Below are 16940 nucleotides of genomic sequence, written 5' to 3'. Positions count from 1 at the left end.
TTTTTCCCTACATAGGAAGGAAAAAAAAAAGTCATGTTTCCCCAACTTACTCCCTTTTAGGAACAAATTTGCAAAAAATGTAAAGTTGCATGAGTGAGTAAGTGATAGTTGCTGAGTCACGTCCAACTCTTTGCGACCTCATGGACTGTGGCCTGCCAGGCTCCTTTGTCGATGGAATTCTCCAGGCAAGAATACTGGAGTGGGTTGCCATTTCCTTCCACACATAGGCATAAAAATCATATGAGTAATATTTTAAGCAATAAAATCTGGGTTTTTCAGTAGCTGCCTTAGGAAGACAGGCTTCCAACACAACCAGTGCTCAAAATGTGATGAGAATTCTTTTTTAAAAAGTTAGTATCATCCTCTCTTTTCATAGTAACATTCCTCCAAGAAGCCCACTCTTCCATGGTCCCTCCTCTTTGGGCCTTTGGACAAGTCAGGTATGTGTGAACTGCCCAGTCACCCCTGGGCTTCATTCACATTCTTGGGGATCACTGAGCCCTTGGATCTTAATCACTCACATACCTCTTTAATTGTCTGAACAGATTCTGGGAGCTTTCCAAACATTTACCCTTTCTGCACTGGAAATTCAGCTCTCTGAAGGTTCAGAGCCTGGGGATGTAGGTTTAGGGAGCCAGTATGTTAGCAGAGAAGTGCTAGAGCAAAGAGGGGGTGGCCCAGCCAATGAGGAGCTGCCCCGGGGAGCAGTGTTTCTTACCTTCTCGATGAGCTCGATGCAGGCAGCCAGGTCCATCCCGAAGTCGATGAACTCCCACTCGATGCCTTCCTTCTTGTACTCCTCCTGCTCCAGCACGAACATGTGGTGGTTGAAAAACTGTTGCAGTTTCTCGTTGGTGAAGTTGATGCACAGCTGCTCCAGGCTGTTGAACTGGGTATTTTAGATACCAAATTATTTAAATGAGTCTGGAAAATCCTGGGGTGATTCAACAAAGCAGACACAAAGCAGAAGGGCCATTTGAGGTCTGTCATTTATCCAAACAACTCACGTCAAAGATCTCAAAGCCAGCGATGTCCAAGACCCCAATGAAGTACTGTCTGGGCTGCTTGGTGTCCAGCTGCTGGTTGATGCGGGTGACCATCCACAGGAACATCTTCTCATAGACGGCTTTGGCCAGAGCACCCACCGAATTGGTCACCTTGAAAAAGGATCAGCCACTCAACCCTCAGATTAGTATTTTTATGAAACCTACAAAGTGGAGGCCTTTAAAGTCAAAGGCAGCAGGATCCTGGCAATTTCATACAGTATAACCTGACATTAAATCTATCTCAAGGCATCTTCTCAGTTCACGAGGTCAATTCCATTTACAAAGCTTGTTTTCTGCCAAGCATGGATATAACACATGACTCTCGCCCTGGCCACACCTAATTGAACCAGACGTGGATATTTGCTCCAAGTTGGGTTAAACAGAGTGTCTATCCTGAGAATTTGGTATTGGGATCAAAAAGATGTTGGTCTCAGGATGAGGATGGAATCACGAACATGTAAACTTGGGGGCTCTGGGGTGGTCACAGGTAGGGGAGGTAAGGAAAGCTTGTCTGCCTAGTGAGAACACAGAGCAGCAGAGAGAAGACAGTCTAGAATCCCTGAGAAGGAGGCTGCCTGGCTCCAGAGGGCTCTTCACTCCCTGATTCCAGGCCCTCATAGCACCAAGGCGCTCAGTGAGTTACCCTGAGCCTGAAGAATGAATTCCTTTTCCATGCTGTAGCCAGTTGCATATGTTTTTCTGATCCCTGCAACTGAAAGAACTTCAGGATGAGACTGAAAATAGAAAAACACTTGAGTTGATTGGATTCAGAGTATTTCCATTTACCTGCTGGACGTTTTGCCCCTTCGTGACATATTCGTTCCCAACCTTCACCCTTGGACAGCATAGGCCTTTCAGCATTTCTGCGGAATTCAGACCCATCAGGTACCCAGCCTTATCAGCCACTGAAGGAAAAGAAGAATTGGTGTCACACAGACAGCAGCTGCTAAAACATCCAGTCGGGTCTTGGGTCCTCCCAGAAGTATTGTCTATGATCCTTTTGGATATTTTTATGTTTTCCTACAAGCCCCAGGCCTGCACTCATCTCATGGAGTTTCAACCCCATAATCCAGGGTCCTGGGTTTTCAAGAACTTTCATTTTGCTTTCTATAATAGATAGTCTTTAGTAATAGGTCAATTTTGACAAACTTGAAATTTAAATTTCATTAGAAAACACATAACTACTTAATACTGTTGGAATCTGATAATACAACAACATGGTGTATAAGTAAAGGAAACACCATCTGGATAATTAATTTAAGTTGAACACGTTCCTAATTTCTACAAGTGTTAATCATCAGTTGTGTCTGACTCTTTACAGCCCCATAGACTGTAGCCCATCAGGCTCCTCTGTCCATGGAATTCTCCAGGCAAGAATACTGGAGTGGGTTGCCGTTCTCTTCTCCAGGTGATCTTCCTAACCCAGGTATCGAACCCGGGCCTCCTGCATTGCAGGCAGATTCTTCACTGTCTGAGCCACTAGGGAAGCTCAAGGTGCCATGCAGATACTTGAGAGAGAAGTACAAAACCTTGCCTGCAAGTATTTGGAGATGGTCAAGTTCGGTTGAACACTGGCAATTTCACAAATTTCACTAGTTAGGTGGACTTTGGAATGGGCCTGGCTGCTTGCCTTGAGCTCATTGAGAAGTAGAGGCATGCTGCTTCCCAAGCTCCTCCTTGCTTGGGGCTGGTTGGGGAGTCACATTAATAAAAACTCAGCGCAGTGTTTGTTAAGGACTTACTAAGAGACCAACTGCATGTTTTACTCTTTGCTCAAGTTATCCCTTCTCCTTTTACTCATTTACATGGATCCTACCATTATTCTTCAGTTAAAGCTTGGGATGATACCTTATTTTTTTCACCCCTGACGTACTGTGTTGAGACAGGCACCAAGTCCTGCTTGTTTTACTTTCAGAATGGTTCACGTGTCTCGTTTCCAAGTGATGTGGAATAGTTTGGTGGCAAAGAGCCTGGGTTCAAATTCGGGCTTTGCTCCTTTGTGTGCCCATGCTCAGTTGTGTCTGACTCTGAGACCCATGAACTGTAGCCCCCCAGGCTCCTCTGTCCATCGAATTTTCCGGGCAAGAATATTGGAGTGGGTTGCCATTTCCTTCTCCAGGGGATCTTCCCGACCCAGGGATCGAACCTGCTTCTCTTTTGCCTCATTAGCAGATGGATTCTTTTACCACCGCACCACCTGGGAATCCCTGTTTATGCCTCGGTCTTTTCATTTGTCAAGCGGGAGACAGTGACAGTAACCACATGGACAACCCAAATTCAGTCTGTACAGTTTTCCAAGAGCAGCTCTTGAGATGAATACCACGTTTATCTCCCATGACCCAGTCCACATGCGAACCAGGTGGAAAGTTGAACCTCACCCCCTTCCCATGTGTGATACCTTCTGTGCCATCCGGCTCTGCCTGCTCCTCCCGCTGCTTCTGCTTGAACTTCATGTTCCCGTAGTGCATCACGGCGCCCGTCAGCTTGTAGATCCCGACCTTCTCCTCTGAGCTGAAGCCCAGGATGTCAATGGCATTCTGGGAATTAGAGAGAAGGACAGCTGTCACAGAAGACCTCAGGGATCCCAATGCAGCTCTTTCCTGGCATTTTGTAGAGCACATGAGATGGCATTACCCCAATAAGTGGATGACAGGTGGCGTATGGTAAGTTAGGGGTTAAAAACCATTTCTTTCATTGAACGTGTTTGTGTGTGTGGGTGGAGATTATGGGAAGAAAATGTGAATTATCTGTTTGCTTCCATCCAGTGAGCACTGATTTGAGTCCTGTTCCAGTGTGCATAGATTTGGGGCTGTTTTCTGGATGAGGCCATTGGGAATGATTGTGTGACTCTGGGAGAAGGCAGGCTCATGGACGCTATCCAAGAGCTTGTGAGCTTGGCGTTGCCATCTAGGAATTCCAGTGTTGTTCAGAATAGCAATGACATGGCATCATAGAATATTAGAACTGGAAGAGAGGATACAATTTTTCAAATGCAAAAGAAGCTAGGGAGGGCACTCGGCACTGATAAATGGAATATTTCCTGTGGTATCAGTAAGCAAAATATATCACAGCCATCAGAGATTGCAGCCCTCTTCATGACCCAGATAATCATGATGGTGTGATCACTCACCTAGAGGCAGACATCCTGAAATGTGAAATCAAGTGGGCATTAGGAAGCATCACTATGAACAAAGCTAGTGGAGGTGATAGAATTCTAGTTGAGCTATTTCAAATCCTAAAAGATGATGTTATGAAAGTACTGCACCCAATATGCCAGCAAATTTGGAAAACTCAGCAGTGGCTGAGAACAGGACTGGGAAAGGTCAGTTTTCATTCAAATCCCAGAGAAAGGCAATGCCAAAGAATGCTCAAACTACCACACAATTACACTCATCTCACATGCTAGTAAAGTAATGCTCAAAATTCTCCAAGCCAGGCTTCAACAGTGCATGAGCCATGAACTTCCAGATGTTCAAGTTGGTTTTAGAAAAGGCAGAGGAAGCAGAGATCAAATTGCCAATATCCATTGGATCATCGAAAAAGCGAGAGAGTTCCAGAAAACATCTATTCTGCTTTATTTACTATGCCAAAGCCTTTGACTGTGTGGATCACAACAAACTGTGGAAAATTCTTCAAGAGATGGATATACCAAACCACCTGACCTGTCTCCTGAGAAAACTGTATGCAGGTCAGGAAGCAACAGTTAGAACTGGACATGGAACAACAGACTGGTTCCAAATCGGGAAGGGATTACGTCAAGGCTGTACATCGTCACCTTGCTTATTTAACTTATTTGCAGAGCACATCATGAGAAACACTGGGCTGAGTGAAGCACAAGCTGGAATCAAGATTACTGGGAGAAATATCAATAACCTCAGATATGCAGATGACATCACCCTTATGGCAAAAGGTGAAGAACTAAAGAGCCTCTTGATAAAAATGAAAGAGGAGAGTGAAAAAGTTGGCTTAAAGCTCAACATTCAGAAAACTAAGATCATGGCATCTGGTCCCATCACTTCATGGCAAATAGATGAGGAAACAATGGAAACAGTGTCAGACTTTATTTTTGGGGGCTCCAAAATCACTGCAGATGGTGACTGCAGCCATGAAATTAAAAGACACTTGCCCCTTCGAAGAAAAGTTATGACCAACCTAGACTATAGCTTGTTAAAAAGCAGAGACATTACTTTGCCAACAAAGGTTCATCTAGTCAAAGCTCTGATTTTTCCAGTAGTCCTGTATGGATGTGAGAGTTGGACTACAAAGAAAGCTGAATGCTGAAGAATTGATGCTTCTGAACTGTGGTGTTGGAGAAGACTCTTGAGAGTCCTTTGGACTACAGGGGATCCAACCAGTCAGTCCTAAAGGAAATCAGTTCTGAATGTTCACTGGAACAACTGATGTTGAAGCTGAAGCTCCAATATTGGCCACCTGATGTGAAGAACTGACTCATTTGAAAAGACCCTGATGCTGGGAAAAATTGAAGGCAAGAGAAGAAGGGGTCAACAGAGGATGAGATAGCTGGATGGCATCACCTACTCAATGGACATGAGTTTGAGTAAGCTCTGGGAGTTGGTGACAGAGAGGGAGGCCTGGCGTGCTGCAGTCCATGGGGTTGCAAAGAGTAGGACACGACTGAGCAACTGAACTGAACTGAACTGAACCAGGTGAAGAACTGAGATTCTAAGAGAGTTTGCAGCAATGTGCAGGGATGGATTTGAAACAGGGCTGGATGTGTCTGGGCAGCTGATGGTACAGACCAGGTAGGTCTGTGTCAGTAGGATGGTATTGCAGAGGGAGGCGCTCCGGGGTGGCACCCACTTGTGAGGGAGGGAGAGTCTGCATCAGAAACTGAGGGAGGGGAGAGTCTGCGGCCCTGGAATCCATGTCCCACCCCAGCTGGCACATGTCTGTGCCCTAGGAGTGGGTGGCTACAGATAAAGAGAGAAGGAACTTTTGCTAAAAGCTAAAAGGATGCCGGTGAAAGCATTACTGGAGAATGTAGTCTCTTGGAGACACCTGTCCCCCTCCATTCTGGCCATAGGTAAACCACTGCCCTGAAGACTCTCCTTGGGAGGGGGGAGCAACAGCAGCCCCTGACAGCTGGGGTCGCCTGTGGGATCCAAGATATTACTTTGGGAATTTTTAGAATTCCTTAGGAGGGCCTTGGCTTCTCTGGTGGCTCAGATGGTAAAGAATCCACCTGCAATGCAGGAGCCCCAGGTTTGATCCCTGGGTCAGGAAGATCACCTGAAAAAGGGAATGGCCACCCATTCCAGTATTCTTGCCTGGAAAATCGTATGGATAGAGGAGCCTGGCGGGCTACAGTTCATGGGATCACAAAGAGGAGGACAAGATTGAGTGACCAACACCAACAGGAGGGACTTTCGGGAGGTGGCGGGGTGCCGAAAGGCCTTGCGTCAGTCACTAACCTTCCTCCCCAAGTGGTAAAGGCTGGAGAAACCTGGGGAGGAAACCTGGTTAAAAATATACAATAGCCAGACTGACGTTAATTGAAGTTTATTTGATCATGAGCATTTTCTCCTTGCCTTAAAACAATCAGCATCACCTGGAAATAGCAGAAAATGAAGGCCAGGGAGCTGGGCCCTGGACAGGGCCCCTAGGGGTATTAGATGAGACCCTTCTCCAAAAGCTCTTACAGCTTCTTAGAGGGTGGAGCCACCCAGGGGTAGAGATGAACTGCACTGAGATATATTTTAGTTAAAAATGTAAGTTCAGGGTTAGGCAGATCTGGGTTCAGACAGTTGTTTACAAACTGTCTTCAGGCAAATTGTGAGTTTTTTCCCCAAGACTCAGCTTCTATCTTTATGAAATGGGGGCAACAGTGGGGCCAATCCTAGAGGTTTTGTTGATGCTTAAAGGAGATGATGCAGGCAAAGCTCTTTTTTCAGTTCCTAGCACATGTAAGTGCTCAATGCACTTAGTTATAATTGACTCTGAAGATGCTCCTCAGGGCTAAAGGCCAGAGGCCAGAGGTGCTTTCTGTGAGCCTGAGGGCAGGTAGACGGGGGAATGGGGCAGCTACTGCAGAGTGGGGCTTAATTTTCCTGCTTTAGACTTTTCTGTGTTTTCTAGATCTTCTTAAAGAACCATGTAGATGGTCTTGTATTCTGAAGACTTTGACCAATATCTTATCCATTATCCATGCAAATGTTATACCTTGAAAGACTGCAGAATGGAACTGAAGGCCTGTTTTGGAGAACTTTCTGTTATTCCCATTTCTGGAGTTTTCTCGAGTGGGGGTGGGGTGCCATCTGTACAAATTCTCCAAGATCTTGGGTCTAATCACTGAACATCTTTCTGTCCCAGCTTCTTTGGGAGATCATGGATGCCTCCCAGTTCATAAATTCAACAATTCCTCATTTAAAGTAAATAAACACACAGAATACTTACATCAGTGGCCAACAGTTCCTCACTGTCATCAATACTGGCCACGGTGACCTCTCCCTGGCTCACGAAGGGGAAGTCAAAGGGGTTGGTTGAAATGAGAAGCAGGTCTGTGGAGCAGGAAGACCCCTTTAGCATCTTGTGCAAAATTGACTCTGGGATTTTTCCAATGAGACTGGTTTGGAAGATGAGAATGGTAACCAAGGAAACTTACCGATGAGTTCTGGCTTCTTGTTGGACATGATTTGGTAAAAAATATGATAGCTTCTCTCACTGGATAATTGAAATGTCACCCTGGATTTTTCTAAGAGATCTAAGGTAACAAAAAGCAATGTGATTTTTATGTTCCCCAGGAGATGACCTTGGGGCCAAATTCAAGGTGTGTGTTTGGACTCACAGGTTTCAATGTCTGCTGATGCCAGCTTTCCTGTGGCTCCAAAGTGAATCCGAATGAACTTCCCCTGTCCAACGACAGATTGACAAACACCATGGTTATTCTGGGCTTCCCTGTGGCTCAGGCAGTAAAGAATCTGTCTGCAATGCGGGAGACCTGGGCTTGATCCCTGGGTTGGGAAGATCCTTTGTAGAAGGGAAGGGCTACCCACTCCAGTGTTCTTGCCTGGAGAATTCCATGGACAGTGGAGCCTGATAGGCTACAGTCCAAGGGGTTGCAAAGAGAACGGCTGAGCGACTGACATGTGGCTATTCTATTTGCATGGTACTGTCGCGGCCTCTGTTAAGTGTGACTGTGGAGGGTGGGGCATGTAGGGTCAACAAGAGTGATGCCAGAAGCCTGAGGACTTCCTTCTCTCCATTTGCTTGGCATCTGGTTCCCACACCAGCTCAGCCAAGTCTCAGATAGCTCTGCCCAAAGCCCATGGCTCAGTTCTTTTAGCTCTGGGGATGCCTGTGAGCTCCCTCTCAACTCTCTCTTGGGACCGCCTCTCACCTGACTGTCTCCTTGGTCTCTGTCTTGCTCAAATTCTCCATAACATCTTTGCATTGATAACCTGGTTGGACTAACTGACTTCTTTTTTGCCTCTGGGTGCTACTTCTGAGATTTCTTGCCTCATATCCCCTTGCTGTTTACTACAGGCAAACCTAGCTCTCAGGAGGAGCTGGCTCCCTAAAGACCCACTCAGCACCTGGGTTCACTCAGTTTGCGGTGGTCAGCAGTGAAATTACATATAGTATATATATGTGTGTGTGTATGTATGCATGTGCATGTGTGTGTATATTCCCTCCTTACACTGTTCATTTAATTTGTGTCTACCATTCTGTGAGCAGATTCAAGGGCAAAAATACTGCCTTGCTTGTTCACTCACAGACTCTGGAATCTACTGTACTCAGCGATATTCTCAGTATTTTCTGAATGAAGCCTAAAGCAGAGCTAATGAAGGATCAGCCAAGGTTTATGTGAATTATGTGTTGGGTTCTCAGGAGTTTTAGTCCCTTAATGGAAGTGCTTCTGGGCACTTGCTCTACTGGCCAGTGAAATTAGATAGAAGACTGGATATTTGTTTATTTGCCAATGTCGGAGGTAAATGCCTCTTCGGTTGAGCTAATCCTAAGTGAAATGTTGAAGGATGGGACATAGCCTTCAACTTAAACTTTTTCCCAATTTTTGAGTTCTGCTGCCTTCACCAGGTTTTTCCTCCTCTTGACTTAGAGGTCAATTCTGCTAACTAACTTCACACTAAGGTTTTCATGGCTAGTAAGTCAGTGGAAGTTGCTCAACATACTTCTGCATTTTAAAATGATTCCACTCCAAAAGGCCAATTTTTGCATAAAGAAATTGCCCTGTACTTGTACTTTGAATCATTGTGACTTCAGGGTGCTCTTGTGCATGTATGTGTGTGCTAAGTAGCTTCAGCTGTGTCTGACTGTTTGTGACCGCCATGGACTGTAGCCTGCCTGCTCCTCTGTTCATGGGATTCTCCAGGAAAGCATACTGGAGTGGGTCCCTCTGCCTTCCTCCAGGGGATCTTGCCAACCCAGGGATCGAACCCACTTCTCTTATGTCTTCTGCATTGTCAGGTGGATTCTTTACCACTAGTGCCACCTGGGAAGCCCTGGTAGATGAGGCCAGGAATATCCTAGTTTGTGTGGCCATTTTTTCACATCCAGCTCTGGAGGAGAGGGTTTGGTTTCTGGGGGCTGTTGACAGTTGGAATGAGTCTTACAAATCTCGAGGAGTTGTCATTCCTCACAGTCTTGGCATTTCCAAAAGCCTCCAGGAGGGGATTGGCCTGGATGATCTGATCTTCCAGGGTGCCCTAAAAACAGGAGAAGAGGAAAAGGGAGGACTTTGGACATCTTCTGAAGTAATTTCTTGGTGACTCAAAAGTATGCTTGCTCTGGGAAGATATTAGGGAGAGATGTCACACAGTCCAGGCTGGTGGCCGTTGCAGAATGTGGAAGTACCCAGAAGCCCATCTCTACTCTACTGAAGGAGGCTTCAAGGTCTCATCCTACAGGGGGTCTTAGCACAGCATCGCGTGACTTCTGGCTCACACCAGATTCCTGTTTGGAGTACTAGCCACTCCATCTCGATTTCCCAGACTGCCTTTTTTCTCTGACAACATTTCATTATAAAATACAGATTTTTAGAGTATGTATCTGTGTTACTGCTTGCACCAGGACCCATTTATATAGATATCTGGGTTCAGAAGTAGAATTTAGACTGTGAGCAACAAAAGTGACCCATATAATAGAAACAGTGGTTCTCGAAAATATTTTTAAGTTGCATAAAATATTTCATGAGAATTATTACTAAAAAATCCTCTTATGGAAAGCAGAGTTTTCACCCTCCCCCTTCCATACATGATTGCTTATCTTTCTGGCTCTCTGGAAACTATTGTCCAGCCCCGTGGTTCTCAAAGTATGGTCGCTAGACCAGCAGTATGAAGAGTGGGAACGTGAGAGAAATGCAACCTGTTAGGACTGTGAAGGTGAGATAGGAATTTCAAGCAGAAATTCTGGGCTGGGAGCCTAGTAATCCTTTGACAACCTCTGGCCTAAACCACTCCTTCTCCAGAGGAGGTTGTGGAGATGGTCAGGGTCATTGGGCTGTTGCTGATGGGGCCTGTGCTAGAGCCTGAGTCCACGAGGTGGAGCCATTTCTTATCTTGTCCCCTAAGTACTCCCAGGCAAGACCTCTTACTGTGCATCTCTGCTGAGCACAGAGCCCTGCAAACACCTAGTGCTCACCCAAGACTGCAGTTGTACTGATTGCAGAAGCCTCCCAGGCGCAGGAGGCTGCTCACCTGCATCTTGCCTGGCTGCTGCTCCTTCCTCTTGTCCCCAGTGACTGCAATTGTTGCAAAGTACTGGATGACACGCTTGGTGTTCACCGTCTTCCCAGCCCCAGATTCTCCACTGTTGATTTAAAAGTGAGATATGCAGACATAGGGAACAGACCCATGGGTGGAAAGAGACCCAACAGGAGAGGGGACATGAAAGATGGATGGACTGGAAGCTTTGGATTAGAAGATGCAAGCTATCATATATAGGATGGATGAGCAACTGGGTCCTACTGTGTAGCACAGGGGACTATATTCAATATGTGATGAACAATGATGGAAAAGAATATGAAAATATATTATATATATACAACATAAGAATTGTAAATATAAGAATATATACACATATATACCTGAATCACATTGATGTACAGGAGAAGTTAACACAACATTGTAAATCAACTATACTGGAATAAAATATATTTTTTTAAAAAATAAGTGAGATAAAGGAGAGTGGAAGGGATGGATGGCCCTCTTCCAAGTCATCCTAGAGCAGACATGGGTTACTCACGTGATGAGGATGGACTGGTTGTCTCGATCTAGAAATATAGAGGGAAGCAGAACAGAATCAATGACCAACCAATAGGCAGGATGTACAAATAAGGCAACACTGGGTGGGGGTGGTTAGGGGTGGGTAGAGCCCCTGAGTTCCAGTTCTGAGTTTGCCATAACTAGTGGTGTGATGATTTGGGTATATCTAATCTTTAGGACTTCCCCAGTGGCTCAGCAGTAAAGAATCCACCTGCCAAGCAGGAGATGTGGGTTTGATCCTTGGGTTGGCAACCCACTCCAGTATCCTTGTCAGGGAAATCCCATGGACAGAGGAGCCTGGCGGGCTACAGTCCATGGGGTCACAAAAAGTCGGACATGTCTGAGCGACTAAACATACAGAATCTTCTTTGAGACAATTTGTGCAGATTTCCCAAACATAAGATGTGTAATGTGGGCAGCATGGGACGTGTGAACAGTGAGCCCCATGGTGTGAAAGTTCTTCACGTTCATAGATCTTTATCTCCTCGCTAGCACTTTCTTATCTCCCTTTTTAACAACAATAGCAACAACAGAAACACAGGTCTCAGACTCAGAACTTGTAAGAAGCCATAGCTTTTATTAATATTTAGATTTATGGATGCTTATTTGTTGTCACTGCATTTTTCTTTAACTTTTACTTTTACTTGTGGAAAGTGACAATGTTTTCCATTTATAATAGGTTGAATTGCAAAATTCATAGGTTGAGGTCCTAACCCTTAATACCTCAAAATGTGACCTTATTTGGAAATGGGGTCATTGCAGATGTCCTTAAAGATGCAATCATACTGGAGTAGGTGAGAAACCTCTGTAATGAGAAGCCTGAGCACCACAACTAGAGAATGACCCCTGCTCGCAGCAACTAGGGAAAGCCAGTGTGCAGCAATGAAGACCCAGCACAGGCAAAAATAAATACATAATAAAAAAAAAATTACCAGTCAGCATGAACTGATAGGCATTGTCAGAGATGGAGAAGATGTGGGGAGGGGCTTCCTGGCGCTTTTTGCCTCTGTAGGCCGCCACCACCTCGGGGTTGTACACAGGCAGCCACTTGTAGGGGTTGACGGTGACACAGAAGAGACCTGAATATGTCTGCACCATAACAAAAAAGGAATATAATTATTTCATGAGGACCTTAATACTGGTTTTCAGAATGTTAACCACCTGCATGAACAGGGGCCATGAGAACAAACTCACGTAGATCATCCAGGCTGCATAACGCTCTTTGAGGTTATACAGCACAGCGGGCTCGTGCAGGTGGGTCATCATGGCCATGTCCTCGATCTTGTCAAACTTGGGAGGGTTCATGGGGAACACCTGTTCGCTGTTGAGAGTGAGTGTCTGGATATTGAGAGGAAACGCAGGTGATGAGTGGGAGAGCTGATGCCCAGTATCCATGCTACCAGTGTGGAGAAAATGGTGAGGTTTTGTGATGACCCCATTACCATGGATAACGTCATGGATCATGTCTGTGCCCAGAGATGGTCTATAGATACCTGTTCTTGTTGAATCTAAGTCTGGTCAAACTGTGTAACCAGCTCTGGTCTGATGTCCCCAAGTCAGTGTGCCATTCTGCGCCAGGCGTGGGTTACACCTGTGCAAAGCCCTTCAACCTCAGGGTAGCCAGAGGGTACTCAGGATGGCCAAGGCCAGAGCAGCTTGTTTCTGTGTACCCCATTTGCTGTGAGTGCTACAGTGAGATCAAGCTTGGAATACTGGAAAGAACTCTTCCAGCATATTTTGTGCATCTCCACCTCAATATCTCTATTCACATGGGTCCCTTTGTCTGGAATATCTACATTGAAATTATGTCTAGCTACCTTCAAAGCTCTTCTTGCTGCTGCTGCTGCTGCTAACTCACTTCAGTCTGACTCTCTGCGACCCCATAGACGGCAGCCCACCAGGCTCCCCCGTCCCTGGGATTCTCCAGGCAAGAACAGTGGAGTGGGTTGCCGTTTCCTTCTCCAATGCATGAAAGTGAAAAGTGAAAGTGAAGTTGCTCAGTCGTGTCCGACTCTTAGCAACCCCATGGACTGCAGTCTACCAGGCTCCTCCTTCCATGGGATTTTCCAGGCAAGAGTACTGGAGTGGGGTGCCATTGCCTTCTCCATCAAAGCTCTTCTTATCCATGACCTGTCTGCTTTCCCCTGTCTTTTCAAGGCTTCCAGAATTCCTTGCACCTCTGCTCTAATAGTTCAAACATTTGGACTCGGAGTATGGTCCATGGCCAAGCAGTATTTTGAGACTAATACCTAATTTTCCTGTCTCTGTTTTTCCCTCCTTTTAAGCATACAGCTGACACTCCATTACTCAGGAAAGGTAGAAACTAGTGCGTAAAAGAGAAACAACCAGTAAGCCTTTCTAGTCTTTGCCATAAGCCGATATCCTTAGAAGAGCTTTGAGAGTTTTACCGAAAAAAGGAGATTTGCTGGTAAAGGCCACATCTCTAGAGGAAATTTGGCCCTTCTGCCCCACTGCCCTACACTAAAGAGAGAGACACCCAAAGTAGCACAAGGGAGATGGAAAAATCTGTGAGTCTTGAAGATTCAGGGCTTGCTTCTTAGCAGATCCTTTAGGGGAACAGTGAGACCCAATATGGTATTACTGAAAATGTGGTACAACTCTCGAAAGTGGACCCCAGTAGTAACTCAAGAAAATTTATTTCTGGCCCTATTTAAAGAGACTAACATCAGAGGTTAAGTCAAACAACAACAATGATAACAACAATAATAGTAATTTGTGAACTGTGATTCGTACTCATCATGTACTCTTGATACCTATCCTAGATGATAAACTTTGGGGAAATGGTTACTGAGATTTTCTCATCTTTGCAAAGTGATGGACGCTGTGACCTAGATGTGGTAGGTGTCCAGTAAGTACTGAACTGAACAGTGAAAGTGTTAGTCACTCAGTCATGTCTGACTCTGTGTGACCCATGGCCACATGTGCTTGCCAGGCTCTTCTTTATGGGATTCTCCAGGCAAGAATACTGAGTGGGTAGCCATTCCCTTCTCCAGGGGATCTTCTCAGTCCAGGGATTGAACCTGGGTCTCCTGTACTGCAGGCAGATCCTTTACCCTCTGGGCCACCCTGACGGTGCTCTGTAATTCTCTGTAGTAAACCAGGCATTGCCTCTGGAGCTCCTTAAGTCACACTGCAGCCTAGAGAGTTCTGTGTGGAATATTCACCCATCCAGCAGCAGTATTCATCCATCTCTCCCTTGAATAGTCCAACCTCTTTCACTACCATCTTCTCCTTTCCCCAGAGCAAACATCACAAAAACTCTCAAAGCTCCAGTCCCTGGAGAAAGAGACAGGAGCAAAGGTGTGTGCCAAGGCAGCTTTCACCTGCGATGTCACCATAAAGTAGATCAATGGAAGTCTTGTTCTGTTATCAGGTTGCTATGGATCAGCATGCAATTTCTAATATTCTACTCCAGAGGATAAAGGAGGATGCCCACGTTAGCAAGAACGTCTGAGATCAACACTTACCCGGTCATCGAGGGTCTTGACTGTGACTTTGTCGTTTTCCCTGCCCTGGATCATACCCTTCACGTACAATTCCTTATCATCCACTGCAAAACAGGCTTTCTTGGAGTCGAACGGGCGGTTCTGAGCCTCGATTCTTTCCTTCTCCGATTTCCGCAGGTAGGGAGCTGCTTCTCCGAAAATGGCCATCTCTGCATCAGAACTCATGGCTGCAGGGGCTGGGGAGACCAGGGCTGCTGAGGTGGGGGCTAAGGGGCTCTTGACTCTGAGGGGCCCAGCCTATTATCTCCATTCAAACAGGGGCCAGATTCAAAAGCTCCTGGGATTAACCCAGTTCCTGCGGAATCTAGGCCCAGGTTTAGGGGCCTAGAGCAGGCAAGTGGGGGTAAGCTAAAGGGGATATTTTACTCCAAGAAAAAATTTTGAGGGGTTGCTTTCAACTCTGAGTGTTGATTTTGGAGCAGCTCTAAGTCCAGCTCCAGGTGTCGAAGTCTGCCCAATTAGAAGAATCTAAGCTGAGCCCAATAAAAGAGAACTCAGAAAATGCTTCCTTAATTCCTCATCATATTTGAGCCTCATGATCTCTGTGTGATTCCCAAATCTTAAAGGTGTCTGAGAAGAATGACTGGAATGTTGATAATTCCTGGTAGAAATTATCACAATTATGTAATTTGGAAAAGGAAAGAGTATTTTAATTGTCCTTTCAAATGATTGTGGATATTCTTTTTAGATACTGTACTAAAACTTACACATGATAGTTTCTGTGATAGTTTCTTAAAGGCTAGTTGCAGCATAGAATCTGAAACCACATCAACAAACAGTTGGTACCTGTTACCTTATAATCTGTTGGTCTGTGTTGAACTTTGAATGAAACTTTTACCTATGTATAAACATCATACATTGATCATTTGAGAAATCTTGTCCACTGAATTCTACAACACTTCCAAATATCAACATATTTCATTACACAATATAAAAAAATCACAATCATTAGTATCAGCACTGATCTTATTAGGAAATTCAGATATTAGGACATTGTCAAGCTAATAGTGGTAGACCCAAGTCTTCCAAAATTTTAATTTTTGCTTGAAAGTTCAGTTCTATCATTAGTAAAAAATACTCTCTCTTGTTTTCCTTGAAAGGATAAACACACTTCATTGTTCTTTGAGAAAATGTCTACCAAATATCCCAGTCTGGGAAACCATAGTTTGTCCACTGGTCATTCTTTCCAGTAAAAATGATGCTTCATGAATCAAGTGGCCGGTTCATCTTGCAACTGAGACAACTGCACATGCGCTTTTCCTCAAGACAACCCTCAGAGTCCAGTGTGCAGCTGGAGAGCTTTTACCACGGACTTCCCGTTCCATTACATAGAATATCATAAAGACGTGGATAAAGTTGAGATGTAACAAAACCAATAATTTCCACTACTGCAAAATTTGTCATTTTTTCAATGAAGTTGGCTTTTTAAATTAAAAAAAATGTTTCTTTTAGTGTCAGTGTATGGCAGTGAAGATTGCTATGACCACTAGCACAACTTGGTTCCATGTCTTGATTTGTAATAAAGCACTAGAACTTTTACACATCCTTGCTTTTGCTTCATTAAGTCCACACAGTGAAGAAGACAAATGGTGTCTGGGTATTATATTAAAAATTTTTTGACCTCATGTACCCCTTGAAAAGTTCTTAGGGATCTCCAAGGATCCATGGGTCACATTTTTTTCTTTTTAAAAAATTAATTAATTAATTAATTGGCCATGATGTGTCTTTGTTGCCGTGTGAATGCTTTTCCCTAGCTGCCATTCTCATTGCGGTGGCTTCCCTTGTTGCGGAGCACAGGCTCTGGGTGCTTGGGCTTCAGTAGTTGCAGCCCATGGGCCCTAGAGCTCGACTCGGTAGTTGCGGTCTGTGGGTTTAGTTGTTCTGCAGTTGTGGGACCTTCCTGGACCAGGGATCTAACCCATGTCTACTACATTGGCAGACAGACTCAACCACTGGGCCACCAGGGAAGTCCCCATGGGTCACATTTTGAGAAGGGTTGCACCAGAGCATGAAGAAATCTCATCAGGCTGCTTGACTTCAGCCTGGTACCCAAAATGTTGAAAGTTGATCCATATCAAAATCACCTGCCACAGAATTTCTGTGGTTGGCACTGAGGGGCCTCAAAC

The 16940-nt window shown here is 45.1% G+C and overlaps 1 protein-coding gene across 1 annotated transcript in view; it reads right to left on the bottom strand.

Moving 5' to 3' along the window:
- The window catches only part of MYH13 (myosin heavy chain 13), a 47574-nt gene extending 32595 nt beyond the window's left edge, over nt 1-14979 (bottom strand). Inside the window, exons 1-13 of the mRNA XM_065910909.1 lie at nt 14776-14979; nt 12482-12625; nt 12220-12376; nt 11268-11295; nt 10721-10832; nt 9638-9730; nt 7852-7915; nt 7669-7767; nt 7461-7564; nt 3445-3583; nt 1833-1951; nt 1008-1157; nt 719-889 (exon numbers count right to left, since the gene is read on the bottom strand). Of these exons, the coding sequence (XP_065766981.1) occupies nt 719-889; nt 1008-1157; nt 1833-1951; nt 3445-3583; nt 7461-7564; nt 7669-7767; nt 7852-7915; nt 9638-9730; nt 10721-10832; nt 11268-11295; nt 12220-12376; nt 12482-12625; nt 14776-14979 (1584 nt within the window). The remainder of the gene's footprint in view (nt 1-718; nt 890-1007; nt 1158-1832; nt 1952-3444; nt 3584-7460; nt 7565-7668; nt 7768-7851; nt 7916-9637; nt 9731-10720; nt 10833-11267; nt 11296-12219; nt 12377-12481; nt 12626-14775) is intronic.
- Nucleotides 14980-16940: the final 1961 nt, after the last annotated feature.

Source organism: Muntiacus reevesi, chromosome 18 (genome assembly GCF_963930625.1).
Source record: "Muntiacus reevesi chromosome 18, mMunRee1.1, whole genome shotgun sequence".
Classification (NCBI taxonomy): Eukaryota; Metazoa; Chordata; class Mammalia; order Artiodactyla; family Cervidae; genus Muntiacus; species Muntiacus reevesi.
Note: the sequence above shows the minus strand (reverse complement) of the source record. Positions and strands in the feature narration are given on the sequence as shown.